We start from the raw sequence: 15,004 nt of genomic DNA on the forward strand, positions 1-15,004 counted from the left end.
AAGGGGGCAAATGTAAGCAACAGGACCAGCCATACGAGCAGTTGCGGCAGGAGAGGAGACACGACCGGCAACAACAACAAAAAAGGGGCCAGTTGTAACGTTCAAAGACGCACCGGAAGAAGAGTGCCTTCCGCTTTTGCTGCCACTGCTGCTGTGTCTCCTCCTACTCCTGCTGCCACTGCTGCTGTGTCTCCTCCTGCTGCCACTGCTGCTGCTGCGTTTCCTGCTTCTGTGGGTATGACTGCTGCTTGTAAGCCTCGAGCGGTATGTGTGGGATGCAGGCAAGGCGCGCCTGTCTCCTTGACTTCTGCTGCTGTTGCTGCTATTTCTGCTGCTGCTGCTGTTGCTGCTGCTGCGCCCCCAGCCGTGTAGGCGTCTCCTGGGGGTGTGCCTTGGCCTTGACACTCCCCCACTGCCCCTGCTGTGGGAACTTTCGCGACTGCGGCTCCTGTTGTTGCTTCTTCTCGTCAGCTTCGAGCTGTGGCTAGCTGCTCTGGAGTCGGCGTTCCTGGGAGGCCGGTAGGCGTTTGAGAGCTGTGCAGAGGCCCTCTGCATGCGGGGAGGCGTAATGAGAATTACGTCATCTGAGGCAGAGCTGGGGGAGGGGCTGCAAGCGCTCATGCTTCGAATTGGATCTTTCGAGCCGTTCTTGCCGTTGGTGTGGCTGCTGCTTTCCAAGACGTCTGCGGAGACGCTGTGGCCACTGACGCAGCCGCCGCACTTTGCCGCATCATCGGGGGGGCCTCTTTGAGGGCTGGGGGGCCCCTTCGACGCGTCTACGCTGAGCTTTCCCTCCAGCGGGAGCTGCTGGGGAGAGCCGCGGTCGGGCACTTCAGGAGATGCCGCCATGCACTTTTGCAAATCGAAAACGTCTGTCCTTGGCGAGGCGTCTAGGCTGTGTGCAGGGGGTGCACGTCTTGCAAGGGACGCCTGAGATCTCTGCGCACCTACGGCCAGGCTGTCTAGAGCCTCGAAAACGCAAGAGATTGAGGCCTTCCTCGAGAGACATAGAGAGATAGAGAGAGAGAGAGAGAGAGAGAGATGGGGAGAGAGATGGGGAGAGAGAGGCGGAGCAAGGGGCCTCAAGAGGCCCCCATGCCCATGGGAGGCAGGAGCAAGGAGCCTCAGGTGGCGAAAAGCGCTAAGAGTTAATTGTGGCTGCGTCGGATGCAAGTGCTGCGTGTGCTGCATGCAGAGTTCCTCAGGAAATCGCCACTCAGGAAGGCCTCGACGTAGAAAGTGACCCCCTCCAGCAAAGTGGCGGACGTAGATCAGCCCCCACTCACCTACAAATAAGAAAAAAAAAGAAAAGGAACCGGTTCTAGACACGTATGACGCACTCCCTCCCTTTTCTCAGTCGCTTCTCTATGGCCTAGGGGGCCCCTCCGGGGTGGCGAGACAGGGGCCCCCCGCCTCCGTGGACTACAGCGGGTATCCCGTAAAACGGATTTAGCAGCACGACTTCCGCATTTCTCCCTTTAGATGTGCTTTAAACTCAATCTTGGCGGGGCCCAATACCAAATTTGCATGTTTGGGAAAGACAGAAGAGATGCACCAGTGATGAGAGTTCTCGGTTCTGTTCTTTTCGCCCGACGGGGAGACACCTGGGGGCCCTTCCAGGAAAAACGAGGCTCTCAGGAGGCTAAACGCGCACTCTCAGGTTCTGCGGCCTATTTTTGCATGCGTAGGCTGAGGCGACAGCAGCCGACAGCAAGGCGCAACGCTGCAAGTCGGGAGAGCAGCAGCGCAGAGAGCTGGAGGAAAATACGATACCAGAGAGAAAGGAGGAGGAGGAGGCTTCTCACAGGATTGCAAGTTGGAAGCTCAGTGACTCACTGCGGATGTTCAGCTCGATGCACTTTTACGGGGCCCTCAGGCTGTTGCTGTGCCTGTACTTTCTGACTGCAGCTGCAGCTGCGGCTGCAGCTGGACGTTGGACTGCATTGGCTGCCTTTGCCGCTCATGGCAAAGCGAGACAGCAGCTCTCCGACGGCGAGGACCAGCGACTGGGAAGCGGCCCCTCCAAGCCGTTGCATTTGTTACGGTGGATTATGTCACGAGACTGCAGCAAGCGGAGATTCGTGGATTTTTACAGCATTGGCTCTGCTGTTGCTGCCGCTTGCCTTTTTTATCAGTGGCGATACAGGCAGCGGGAAATCTGGGAGCTGCTTCCAGTCCTGCTGTTGCTCCTACACGTGTTGCGTCGGCTTGCGGAGCAGCTGGCCATAGTCGCCTCCGACGACGCCTCGCGCATGCACCGTTTTGCATACGTCTTGGGCTGCACGTGAGGCGCCTTGCCGCTGCTCTTCGCAGCCTTGCACGGGGATGGTGCACCTGCTGCTGCTGCGTGTATCGACACTCGATAGGCTCCTGTTGCCCTGATGGCTTCAACCCTGCGCTGAGGTCTGCTTAGCTGCTTGATGGTTGGGTGTATGTCGACGTTTCCAGCGCTCTTGGAGATGGGCTTGAGTCGCAGCCTCCGTCCAGTGTCTTTTGCTGCAGCGCTTGGCACCAACTTTTTCCGCCTGCGTGCAGGTACTACGTTGCAACCCCCCTGGCGTTTTCCCCCGCTTCACAGGGACCGTCTTCCGTCTGCATGCTGCAACGGGGGGTCTCCATAGCGCTTTGGACTCTTGCCAACGCCTTGCAGGCAAGTACATTCCCCTGCAAAAGGCCGTTCAATACACGAGAGCCGTGGAGGTGAAGGGGGGAGGGGCAAAACTTGGTATATGGAGGCTGCCTCTGCAAGGGGAGGAAGTGGCAAGGTGCATGCAAAGATGCGTGTAGCGTCACGTGCAGACTCCTCTTGTAGCTACACCCGCGGCTGGAGTAGAGGGAGATGGGCGATGCAGCTGGTGCCTTTCCTGCTGCGCTACAGCTAGCCTGTCATGCGTCGCTCGCTGCGTTGAGGAGAGAGGGAGTTCGAGCCTTGGCCTTGGAGGACTCTAAGGAGATCCTGCATGCAGCGCTGAGTGCCGATACAGCCCGATCCAGAGAGCAGCAAAGGGACGGCGGCAACACCAAAAGCCGGAGCCACAACAACCAGTCCGCGGATTTAGCAAGACAGAGGGGGCCCTACAGAATTCCGAGGAGTCCCCTGTTTGCGCATGTCAGCTGTCCCCACTATCTGGCAGAGGTTCTTGTGTACTTGTCGCTCTTCCTCTTATCTCCGGATACCCATACGTGAGCCATGGAGGCGACGCTAGGCAGGCAGGGTCCTTTTAGTTGTTGCATCCCGCGTTCCGATCCGCAATTATGTATATATCTATATATATATATATACTGGCACTCCGATATAGATTACCGCAGGCTGGCTACTGGCTGAAGGCATTGCTAGCTGCGCGCACAGTATGAGGGCTAGATTGTGTGTTCTTTGAAGGAGAAGGGGTAAGGGAGGAGGCAGTCGACCTTTTTGCTTTTGCTGCGCGTAGCTTCTGCTGCTTTCTCTACGTACTGGTCTGCATGGCCACCAATGGTGAGTGAGAGAGACAGAGAGAGACAGAGAGAGATAGAGAGACACCAGGACCAGGAAAAAAGGCACAGGCAAATCAGAGGCAGCAGAGGGCAATCGAGGCATCAGGAGGGGCTGCGAAGGTTCGGGAGAGCACCAGAAGCATCGACTTCTCATGCTATGTAGGGCAGCGCATAAAGTCAACGACATTTAAAGCTGGCAAGATCACTAGAGGCATCTGGTGCCAGTAGGCGTCATCCGGGAGAAGCAGAACCCCCCGGGAGAAGCAGAACTAGGCACAGGATTTAGAGTTCTAATACACAAGTGGAAGTCGAACGGGCAGATGGCGATTCTATAAGCCCGGATATGAAAAGGGACAGCTCATCCATAGAGACAGGGTAGACAACACAGTACGAAGGCGCCTGCAGAGAGTTTAGTTCATGCATTCTCGCGTGTTTTCTTGATGCCCATGCGACTACAGCCCGGCAGAGTCACCAGTGGTATCTTAAGACTTTTGGGACCGCTTATCCTAAGTAAGGCATCTGGGGGAATGCTAGAGCAGCGAATTGCCGCCGTTGTTGCAAGGACGCACGCGTTTTTGTTTCCCTGCGCATCACAACACTGCCGCTGCGTGGTCGTCTCGGCAGTGTCTCATCGAGCCTTCTTCCTCCTTCGCTTCATTCGTTTGTAGCATGCGACGTAACCGGGGCTTTTTCTAGTCCGTTCTTTGATATACATGTTACAAGAAATACACCGATTAAATGATGCTCTTTAGCTTGTGCTGCCTTGTCTCTCTATTTCCTTGTTGCCCCCTCCTCCTCACTGAACTTATTTCTACTGCCTTCGGTAATAGGCGCCTCTTCGGTGGCACTGCACCATATTTCAGCCAGCGCGATGCTTGCCATTGAGTTCTAGGGAGATCTTTTAATTGCTTCTGATCCGCAGGGAGCGGCGCATGCTCTTCCCCTTCTTGTTTTAATGCCTTTCCCGATCCTCCAGCGTATTATCCCTCATCAGCATTCGAATTTTCTCCTTTCGGGGGGTCAGACGGCCAGCCTCTACAATAGCCTATAAACCTACTTTCCCCTGCAGCCTCCTTGACGCCTTGCACGCTCTCCCCGCAGCCCATCTAATCTTTTGTTCAAGGACCATGGCAAAAATTTACTTCTTGACTGTTTCTAGCACGAGCTGCAGAGGTCTTGGAGCTGCAGCGCTCCTGTGTGTACATCTGTGCAAGTCTTTTTTTTGATTATGCTGCAGGGGGGATATGTACACGCGCAACGGGCGGAAACCCGACTGAGAGCACACATGTTCCTTTCGAAATAAGTTTTAGTGTGTTCTTTTGTGTTTTGTCACTTTATTGGGATATATTGGTAAATTAGATTACAGGGTCATCCTTTCGAAGGGTGCCCCGCTCCCAAACATTCGCTGATGAACACACGCGGCCCGCCAGAAGCACCTATGTTCATAAACATCTAATAGAGGAGTAGGAATTTCTGCACCCTCCAGTCTCTCAGCGCTCCGCCCGATTTGCCGGACTCTCCTACAGAGCACTTACCTCAGTAATGCGGATACGGCTGCAGCGGGCAGCAATCCCAGGGTAGCGTCAGCGCTCTGGGATCTCTATTCGATCCTGCCCTGAGGTGGAGATACCCCCACTAGAGGGTTGCACTAGTCGACGTTTAACATTGCAAGCCATATCACTAAACTAAGCATGCTCTCTGTAGAGGCGCTACCTCTACTGCACAGCATCTCGATCACAGCACACGAAGCCAAGCATATCATACGAAACAACGTGGCCTGCTGCCTTGCGAGTCCGGCACTAACAAGGCAAAGCAGATCAGCTAACACGGAGTCAATATATATATATATATATATATATATATATATACGTACATGCATTTATGCGCCTGTCGAGATCCCGCTGATATCAAAGCAGAGCGCTTGTCGCAGATGCACCCGTGAGACGACTCGCTAGAACACGCTTGTTCCGTGGGCCTTTAGATAGTCTCAGGGCATTGGCACCTTCGTATGCAAAAAACGGTGCATAATGTGGGACTCAAGCAAATATTCGAACTCTAAGACGCTTTGCCACCTACTCAGCGGCAGTGGCGCAGGCGCAATTCTTCTCTGCCTTCTCAGCGTGAACTAGGTTAAGAGACCTCATCTACATTTCCCATAGCGAGATACTCGGATTCAGACTCACTACAAACTTGACAGAAAGTTTTGAGTAATGTTGTATCTAGAGAACCCAGCCCTTCCCCTCTCACCGCTTCGCCGAGTTCGGGCATGAGGGTAGAGAGGCAACTAGCGTGCGCGTTGCAGCACCTGCTAAGGACTAAGAACATACACTGCTGGTTGCACATGGCCTCTAGCACACACATACACACACGAGGTTTCTGTCGTATTTCATGCAGCTAGCAGAAGTCTGTAAAATTGCAATATTTCAGATATGCGGAGAAACAAAACAAGTAGACGATTCCTTACTAGTTCTTGGTTAAAGATAACCAGTGTGGTAGAAAAAATTCCAGTCCAGTTCAAGCACACACCCTCATGTTCCGTACCTACACGCCAAGACAGACGCCGTTCAAGGCAGCGAAAGATTTCTAGCCATGTCGACGCTTCCCTGGCAAGCAGAAGCGCCTAAACAGTGCAAGTGAAAGAAGCAACTGTGTGGATCAAAGGCTAAAGTAAACTTGACGGGAAGAAGGTCATACACATTAGCCAACGAAGAATGAGGACCAAACCAACACGACCGCAGTAGCGCTATGACTCGTTGCCATTAGAGGGCGGAAATACTTGAGTCTCCTGCTATCTGGAAACCGAAGACATGTATAATATGTAAATGGAAGGAAATTACAATAGTTTAGCAGTGCCTCCGCGCCTCATAGAGCAAAGTCCGCGTGCAAATCGAGACGGTATCGGCAACATGGTCTACTCGGAAGGGCCACTTGAGGCAATGGTATTTCAGGCATAGTATACAGTGAGGAAAAACATAACACTTTCCAAGGAGCTCTGAATACAGCGGCTATGGCAACTAGCACTAATGAGCAATCACAGGCGCATATTCTCTTGTGGCCAACGAAGCTCGCAGGTGCTCCTCCAACATCTATTGAGATGGGTGGTTCCCGCCCTTATTTACCAGGAAATCACGTTCAGCGCATCTTCAGTGCTCGATTCGTAGAATCCAGCACTTTTGTGACCCCTTTTAACTACTCTGCCTTTACAGGGGTTGCTTGGCTGAGACATAAAGCCCGCAGTTTACTGAGAGTTCTTTCTAGCAAATTCAGGAAGCCAGTATTGATGGTCCTTCGGCACCTCCAAGATTCACGGACATCACCAGAAACAGAGAGGCATTGATCCGTGAGAGTATGGCGACTGGCTTTAGCCACGTAGCTGCCAACTTCTTTATATGGTCAGCTTTTGGTGCGCCTTGTAAAGCCAACAGATCAACCAAGGCAAGTGCCACAGGCTTGAAACACGCAACTTACCGCTGCTGATCATTTGTTCTTTCTTGTCTCTCTTGAACTTTTGGACATACACTTACGAGCACTATCGAGCTGTTCATTGGACCCATCAACTGCTGATAGTGAAATCTGCCCCTGGACCCCCACGTCCAGGCCCAAGTTGCAGAGCGGCTGTTCACCAGTTTACCAGGGATGCAGGAGAGCAACAAGTAAATGACTGTTCTTTTGCCTGATCAACGAAACTCGGCACAAGGAAAAGCGTCGAGCCAAGCAGTGTGGTTTTTGTGATGGTCGGCAACAGCTATAGATCAGCGTGGCTGATGCAGCTGGCCTGGACAGATGCGTTAGTATACGTCTCAGTGGCCAAAAATGACTGTAACTTTCAAGCCTCGACACAAAGGCGTGCCATAACACGCTAACGAATTTCGGATCCCTATTTATGAAGATACTCCCAAGGAGGTCATAAAGGTTACAGATATGAGGTAACGATAGTTGAGCGACTTCCTGAACCGTGACAGAGCTTCGGTAAGGGTGAAATGGACAAATTTGCTTTGTCTGTAAACAGCGACGTCGCTGCTACCCTCAACCTGGACCTCAGGCAGTCTGAGAGTAAATCTTTTCAAAAGACCGGAAGCCTTTGCAAACGCTCTGGCATAGAAGAATCTTGCGGCTTTAGGTGCTGAATCTTGGCATGACAGTACCCGATCCTGTATTGTGAGCCCCATTCCAAGCCACCAGGAAGACCGTACGAGCTTTTCTAGTGTAGTAATGATCTCAAAATAACCAAAAACTCCGTGATTCTGTACTTTGCTCGAAACGGATGGAAGCTTGGACCCCCAGGCAACAAAGTCCGCGTTTTGTTTTAATCCACGACAGTTCTCAACGTGGTAGTACTTCGCTATGTTGCCATGTTACACTTAGCAGCAGCGGCGGATGCCTTAGGGTCAGAGGCGTAAGACTTAGGTAACCTCCATAGGAATCATGAGTCATTACAGACAAGAATGCCTGCGCTCCACGATGGTGAAACGCTGCTGAAGCCGGCGAAGCTATGTCTCAGTTCTTCCTACAACATTAGTACCACTAAACTCAGAATCAGAAAAGAAGTGAGTCACTGATGCATTTGCTCGTATATCTAAGGAACTGCAGGGTACTTCAAGCTTGATACAACAAAGCGCAGTGGTGTGCCAGTTTGCGCTAGATGCCATGTGCAACTAACGGCGAATGCACGGACTGCGTGGAGGGTCCAGCTTTGCACACCCTCTTTCGGGCTCTTCCTTCATGCCTGGGAATTTGCGGGCGAGGGGAGTGGAAGATGGCACATTTCGGGGAAGGATTCGTAGCAATTGTCTATCAACTTGTGTTTGAGTCTGGAGTTCTAGGTGTAAGTCCACAGCGACCTTGGAAGGAGCATAACATACCCAACGGGAATCAGCGGTATAGCCAAGCTCTGTAGTGTACGCCAGCATTGCCACCTGACTTTGCTAAGCTACCCTTTGTAGCTGAACCAAATCCGTTCTTTTTGCATAGCAGCCCATTTAACTCGACGAAATCCTTGTGTAAACATTTATAGTGTTTTGGGGCGCTTTGCGTGGGCAGGTACCAAAGCTCTTCTGCCCTCTGTAAACAACCCAATTGTGGTTGGCCTGAGCAATATCTTGAGGTTTGATTAGAAGGAAAACGCTGTGGGATTTACTCTGGCCCCGCACGATGGTCGATGGTATCCGCCGCTATGGGTGTCGTTGAGTTCAGTGCACACGGTAAAATGTTCGTTGAGAGCCTCCAAAGTCTCTACAGCTTTGATGCATAATACGCAGAAAGGAGAAATATCAGTTTATCAGATTTTTTTAGCCAAGGCGGCCGTTGTAGACTGTCCGCACATGCATGCAGCCCCCTTGTAATATGCTGTGCAGTGCAGCCTCACACTGAGATCGGCACCCGTTGCTGCAGCTCCCCCCGCTGCTGCTGCGAAAAGAAGCCCTCGGCGAGATTTTGGGCTCTCTCTGCAGGGACTATTTCGAGGATTTGGATCGTTCAAGGAGAGCCTTGCAGCGAAAATGGCAGTAAGCATTTCCTCCCGTACTACATGTTTTCCGCGCGGTGGCTGTGGGGTGCTGCTCCGGCAGTGGCCCCGCATGGCTTAGGAAATTCCGATGCAAGCTTTCCTTACAATGGTATACGTCGCTGTTTCTAATGGCATCTTTTCACGTGCCTACCTCTCGCTTGGTCAGGAGGGCAGCTCGCTGCGGCATGACGCGCAGCATGTGGGGGAACGGGACTGTGTATGGCCGTATGACGCCCCTGCAGAGGCTTCCCCGAAGTACAGGGTGTTTGTATAAATTGAGCTTCAAGATGTGACGACTTTGCGACGCAAAGAAGCAAATCATCACCAGGCAGATTCCTCCTCGGCTGCAACCTTGCCATCCCCATCGCAGCCACTGAGGCCCTTTGTGTATCGTGTTTTGTGTGCCCCGAAGGGGGAGGGGCAGGATGACATTGCTTTGTGTGCCTGCGTGATGATTCATGAGGAGAACTACATGTTTCTCGCAGCGCAGCACTGAGCTCTCTCGCCTGTTCGCCACGTGCAACGTGGTCCTCCCTCCGATCATGCATGTATGTGCACTGTCGTGTGCTTTCATGGGATTGTAGGATCGCTTCTCGGCCCGTTTCCTGAAGCCCGTTGAGGGCGTTCCTCTTACTGAGGGCGCAGAGAAGAAACAGAAGCGTGATGCGGCTCTGATTGAGAGTCAGCGGAAGTCCTTGAAGGCGTTGCGCACGGTGCGTGTGCTGCGTGATATTGTGGCAGCAGCATCGCGGTTTTTCGAGTTAGCAGCATCCTGTCAGGGAAGACTTTGCGTAGGACAATTACGACATCTGTATGTGTGCTTTGTTGTGGAATATGCCCCCTGCTCGATGCATGTGGTCGCAGAAAAGGGCTGCCACACGTCATGCTCTCAAGCTGCGTACGTACAAGTACATGAAGGAGTATAGGCGTGCGCGCGAGGATCTCATTAAGAACAAGCGGGAGGCTCGTGCTAAGGGTATGTTCAATGAGTTTTTCGAAAGTGGATAAGAGGAAGAAGTCCCAGCATGCCCTAGGGTTTTGTTTGCGCGCGGAAGCGCTTGCATTCGGGCTTAAGGATGATCTTGGAAAATCTGATTTAGCCTTATGGCTATATGAGGATTATTCGTTATCAGTTTCAATCGCTTGCTGATCGAGCCTCCTGTATCTTTCCACTGCGCCTCGGTAGTTTCCCCGTACACGTGATGAACTTGTGAGACGTATGCGCGCGTTTTGACGGCCTTGTTGCGAAACTCTTGTTGTGTCAACGGAGGACCTCTTGAGGAGCAGCTGTTGGTTGGGCAGGGGAGCGTGCGAGTTCTTCGTTGCCTTGTGTGTTAGCCCTCATGAGGCCTGTGAAGACCTTGTCCCTCATGGGGGGTTTTACCTTCAGTGGTTCGCTGCTCCCTTTTTCGCGTTGTTTGCGCACGTGTGTTGCTTTTCGGCAAAGTTTTATCGGACCTTACTTACCGATTGTTGCTCGTGTGTCTTTGTGTCTATTTCTTTAGGTGGTTTTTACAGGGAACCCGAGCCGAAGGTGGTGTTCTGCGTCCGTATCAAGGGTATCAACAAGCTTGCCCCTAAGCCCCGCATGATTCTGCAGTTGTTCCGTCTGCGCCAGCTGCACAATGGCGTCTTCATTCGTGTGAACAAAGCCACGCAGGAAATGCTGCAAGCAGTCCAGCCCTTCATCACCTACGGGTATCCCAGCCTGTCGACCGTCCGCAAACTGATCTACAAGCGCGGCTATGGTATGTGTGTGTCCATCTGGGGGCTCTTTGGGGTGTATATACAGCCCGTCACCTGACTGCATCGAAAGGCAAGCTGAACGTTACTACGTCGGGTACCGTCTACGCCGTGCAGCTCCAATTCGATTGCATAATTCTGGGGTCCGTCGTGACGCGTGCGCTTGTTTCTTACTTCAGCCAAGGTAGGCGAGCCTGGATCCAAGCAGCGCATTCGCCTGCAGAACAACGACATCATTGAGAAACACTTGGGCAAGTATGGCATTCATGGCATTGAGGATCTGGTTCATGAGATCTACACCTGTGGCCCCGCGTTCAAGCAGGCCAATGCTTTCCTCTGGACATTCAAGCTCTCTTCCCCACGGAAAGGCTTCAAGTGCAAACGCCATGGCTTCTGCGAGCCTCGTGCTGGTGAGTGGGGGGTCCTTAGTCAAGCATTTGCTGCTTTCATCGAAGCTGTCTGTCTGTGTGGCGCTCGGGAGGAGTGTACATATATATATATATATATGTATGTATACATATAGCGGCGGCTGAAGCTGTGGAAGGGGGGGGGAAGGGGAGAGAGAGAAAGGGCAGTGTTCTGAGTGTAACGAGGCAGCACTTTGATTGTAGGCCACTGTATGTTGCTACGGGTTGCCTCTTGCGTGTTTTGGGTGCTCTTTACTGGAGATGGCATTTCCCCCTGCGTTTATTCGTTTTCTGTTGTGCTTTCCTCGCAGGTGACTGGGGAAACCGCAAGCATCTTATCAACGAGCTCATTGAGCGGATGTGCTAAGGCGGCATTTGGAGGGGCAGCCTGGAGTGTGATAGCCTTCACATTAACTGCATTTCGGCAAATGGGCAAGCCGCAGAGCGAAGCGCCAAGCCGTGTTGGGGTGGGGGTATGTTGAAGCGCTGAGCTTTCGTTACCAAGCAGGGGTTGTAAATGAGCATTGCCGTATCAAGTGTGTCACCACGACTGGGGCACATTCTGTCGTAGTCTTGGGAGTGCTCCTCACACTTCCTCACCTGCGAGCACGAACCTGAAACCTGAGCACACTGCGCCTTATACATGCTCTCCGCGAGTCACGTGCGCTTGTCGGCATGCATTCGAAAAAAGCGGGGTAGCCGTATCTCATATCGGCTTTAGGGTCCCGCTGCATACGGTGTTGTCCAGGCATCTGTTAGGTGGACAGTGAAAGCTTGCTACAGATTCATAATCGCCAGGCTAGCTGGAGCGTAGTGTGGTGGGTAGCGCAAGGGCGGAGTATCGACGCCCTTTTTTGCCAGACAAAGGAGCCGCGCATCATCCTTGGAAAGTCCTCTGGCAGGCAGGTGGGCAGAGAGTACTACGCTGCCACCAACAAGCCGTTGGTGCCTCGTGGCTCCTGATATCGACGACGTATTCGAGCTGCACCGCGCGCGGCTTGCGAGGCACACATTCTTGCAACAAAGAGCAGGTAGGGCCTTAGGAGCCACGCGCACCCGCTTTCTATGCTACAGGGCATAAGTCACTTCGGGGGGCCCCCCTTTAAGGGGCCCCGTGCAGTTTGATGTTCTGCCAACGCAACGCGCAGAGCGGGCTCTCTAGTGGGGGCCTAGCGTGTAGGGCCTTAGGATAAGAAACAGCACTACATGTACACTACTGCAGTCTCATAGTGGCGGCCGAACTGTGGCTCCCGGGAAGCGAGCGGACTGCTACAAAGCCTCGGTAGCCGTTTGCCAGGAAACGCATGAGCAGCGCGGCTGTAGCGCCTTGCTGGTGGGGGGAGGGCTGGTAACTCAGTAACTGAATAACGAGTTCGAGGTGAAAAGTGGCAGTGGCGGCTCCCTTTGAACGAGGTCACCCGTATCGCGGCGAAAGCTAACAAGGTGTCGGACCGGATAGGGGCTGCACGCAGCCCTCCGACGCCTTGAACGAGCTGTGTGCCTTGCCTCGCTCAGACATTCTCCTCTTCCTCCCCTCCCCCGCTCAGAGCTACGCACAACTGGGAGGCTACAGATAGCTTTCACGGCCGCTGACACCCTCTCTCGCCTCTCCCTCATTGCTGAGTGCGCGTTTATGCCGAGGGGATATCGATCTCCCCGGAGTCAATTCGCTCTTGCATTTCACTGGGGTGCGATCCGTCAATGGTGCAGCCGATCGAGTGGCTGCACAGTCGCAATCAGACAGCTGCGCAGTCAGTCAGTGCACTTACTTCCTTCCAGACCAATGTGGTGTTTTTGTTGTGCAGCGGCGTTGTATACACTAGAGGAAGCTTGAAGGATGAATAAACGCGGCTGCTCACCACGTTCCAACAATCTCCTTGACAGTTCCGGAAAACTCGTGCGCAAGCGACTTGGGGCGCATGGTACGCGCGATCTGAAAGAGCTGCTGGAGGGAGAGGTTTCCGTTGTGCTTGATATTCTTTGTTTTCTTTCTGTCTCTTGGGGGCTCCTTGAGCTCTTTGATGATCAAAGAGGAGGCAGTGGGAACAACTTCGACGGTGGCCTGGCGGTTTTGAACCTTCAGGCACACCGTCACTTTCATGCCCTTCCACGACATTGTGGCCTTTGCAATGTCATCACCCACCTTCTTGGGAGCCATACCTGCAAATGTACATACACACAAAGTCACGCACGCACACACACACAAACATGCGGTTCATCTCTGAATACGCGCGAGGTTTGATGCGCGTCTGGGCAAATTCTCACGCAACCGATAGCCGCGGGAGATGCAGCGGGCAGGGGGACAGCGGGCTGTGCGAGAGTGCCAAGAGGGTTCCTGATGTGCCTTTGCATGACTACAACGTACCAAGGGGACCAAGCTTAGGTGCCAGGACTGAAGAGGCACCGACCTCACCGCCAGTCTGGCGGAGGTAGACTGCAAGGACAGGGATGACACCACATCAGCATAGAAGAGCAGCTATGGTCAGGAGTCGAGTTAGACTCTCATCTTCCTGGATGAATTGAAAGGGTTTGAGGGCCCTGGATAGGGCATCAATGACGAGAGTCCCCCGACTCAGGAGCCCCTTCACTATAGAGGCATGCGGAAGGGGAAGCGCACGACCCTTCCTGAAGCGCCAACTGTTTGCGTCGTGCGCTCTTAGATGATGAAACTCAAGCAAAATGTCACATAATCCGGGGGGCCATGGCTCGCAGGCTTGAAAGGAGCACGCGGGGAAACCATAGCTCTCGGTATGCTAGTGGCGTGGGGGTGGCGCACTATATTTGATTTCATTGGGGTCGAACTTCTTCGCCATCTTCGCTAGAGGGGGTTCCTGCCGGTAGTCTCCACCAAAACAGCTAGAAAAGAGGCGCCCCACAGCAAGAAATGCATGGGAAGTAAGCCATGCACAAGCGGAGCGCAGAGGCCACATTGGCTGCTGGGGGCTGGGGACTGACAGAAAGGCAGTGTGTGGGCAAGGATGGGGCTGGATGGACGAGATCGCACATTTCTGATGAAGTTTAATGCACACAACCTGCCGATTTTACGTCGAAATCAAGAATCAATGTTTTTATTTCAGAATTGTTTTGCTTGCTCATTCGGGGTTTACCGCCAGCGGCAACAGGCTACGCTCCTCTTGAAAACCGCGGCACCTGGAAAGCAGCAACCAGAGATGTGTTTCCTTCTATACGCGGGAACGCATGGAAGGAGGTATTATAAGATACAAAGTGACGGATTCAGTTAAACAGGCGGAGCTGTTTGTTTTGCTGTCCAGTTTAGATGGAGGCCCCTTCCAGTACAATGGCAAGTGATGTCTACCACGTACAGGAGAGGCCCACCTCTGTTGTAGTGACCAGGACAAGCATTACTCTACCTCTAAAGTAATCTTCAGCCGCACGGTCTCTTTCTGGGGGCCTTCAGAAGGAATCCGCTGACTAGGTTTTGACGATAACGCCATAGAGACCATGAGTATAGTGACCATAGCTAGTGTATTTCACTAACCTCCGCTTATACCATTTCGATCACACTTGGCATACTATAAACGAAGGACTAAATAAAATATTTGACTTGCGCACCCGGACTTCCGATATCTTGCTGCATACTGGCAAATCAACATTGCAAGACGCAGTGTTGTGTGCATGCGCGCTTGATGTCATGCGCAACTAGCTGTGAATACTCGAAGTGTTTAGAGGGTGCAGCTACGCTTACCCTAGGTGCCACCCTTTCCTTAGATAGGGAATACTTGGGGGTAAGGGCAAGACAAGCCGGAAGCCTTGGGTACGTAGCTTGATAACTTTCTTTCGCGTGTGTGTTGAGTGTAGAGTCAACTGTCCCCAAGGAAGCCTTGTATGGAGCGTCACAGTTGGTGACACCGCA

The 15,004-nt window shown here is 52.8% G+C and overlaps 3 protein-coding genes across 3 annotated transcripts; 2 read left to right on the forward strand and 1 right to left on the reverse strand.

Annotated features, from left to right (window-relative positions):
- The first annotated feature begins 1,853 nt into the window (after positions 1-1,853).
- On the forward strand, positions 1,854-3,187 carry LOC34620871. Its single transcript, XM_026336779.1, has 3 exons — positions 1,854-2,284; positions 2,536-2,650; positions 2,834-3,187. The coding sequence occupies exons 1-3, from the start codon at positions 1,854-1,856 to the stop codon at positions 3,185-3,187; spliced, it is 900 nt and encodes a 299-aa protein (XP_026192564.1).
- Positions 3,188-9,068: 5,881 nt separating this feature from the next.
- Positions 9,069-11,497, forward strand: LOC34620872 (60S ribosomal protein L7-2). The gene is made up of 6 exons (XM_026336780.1): positions 9,069-9,089; positions 9,565-9,693; positions 9,845-9,956; positions 10,486-10,728; positions 10,903-11,133; positions 11,442-11,497. Exons 1-6 carry the CDS (start codon positions 9,069-9,071, stop codon positions 11,495-11,497), a joined length of 792 nt encoding a protein of 263 aa, XP_026192565.1.
- Positions 11,498-12,761: 1,264 nt separating this feature from the next.
- LOC34620873 (60S ribosomal protein L12) lies at positions 12,762-13,943 on the reverse strand. The gene is made up of 4 exons (XM_022734106.2): positions 13,907-13,943; positions 13,496-13,564; positions 12,990-13,290; positions 12,762-12,852 (listed from the first exon to the last, which is right to left on the reverse strand). The coding sequence occupies exons 1-4, from the start codon at positions 13,941-13,943 to the stop codon at positions 12,762-12,764; spliced, it is 498 nt and encodes a 165-aa protein (XP_022592074.2).
- Between the last annotated feature and the right edge of the window lie 1,061 nt (positions 13,944-15,004).

Source organism: Cyclospora cayetanensis, unplaced genomic scaffold, assembly GCF_002999335.1.
Source record: "Cyclospora cayetanensis isolate NF1_C8 unplaced genomic scaffold, CcayRef3 CcayRef3_contig_147, whole genome shotgun sequence".
Taxonomy (NCBI): Eukaryota; Apicomplexa; class Conoidasida; order Eucoccidiorida; family Eimeriidae; genus Cyclospora; species Cyclospora cayetanensis.

What these genes read in the sequence shown, in the direction of transcription:
- LOC34620872 (XM_026336780.1), top strand. Translation starts at nt 9,069, where the DNA reads ATGCAAGCTTTCCTTACAATG. An exon ending in GATCTACAAGCGCGGCTATG is followed by an intron (nt 10,729 to 10,902) that starts GTATGTGTGTGT and finishes TTCTTACTTCAG; the next exon opens with CCAAGGTAGGCGAGCCTGGA. An exon ending in CTTCTGCGAGCCTCGTGCTG is followed by an intron (nt 11,134 to 11,441) that starts GTGAGTGGGGGG and finishes CTTTCCTCGCAG; the next exon opens with GTGACTGGGGAAACCGCAAG.
- LOC34620871 (XM_026336779.1), top strand. Translation starts at nt 1,854, where the DNA reads ATGCACTTTTACGGGGCCCTCAGGCTGTTGCTGTGCCTGTACTTTCTG. An exon ending in GCATACGTCTTGGGCTGCAC is followed by an intron (nt 2,285 to 2,535) that starts GTGAGGCGCCTT and finishes GCCTGCGTGCAG; the next exon opens with GTACTACGTTGCAACCCCCC. An exon ending in CTCTTGCCAACGCCTTGCAG is followed by an intron (nt 2,651 to 2,833) that starts GCAAGTACATTC and finishes CGGCTGGAGTAG; the next exon opens with AGGGAGATGGGCGATGCAGC.
- LOC34620873 (XM_022734106.2), bottom strand. Translation starts at nt 13,943, where the DNA reads ATGGCGAAGAAGTTCGACCCCAATGAAATCAAATATA. An exon ending in CCCCAATGAAATCAAATATA is followed by an intron (nt 13,565 to 13,906) that starts GTGCGCCACCCC and finishes CTGTCCTTGCAG; the next exon opens with TCTACCTCCGCCAGACTGGC. An exon ending in AAGGAGATTGTTGGAACGTG is followed by an intron (nt 12,853 to 12,989) that starts GTGAGCAGCCGC and finishes GCGACTGTGCAG; the next exon opens with CCACTCGATCGGCTGCACCA.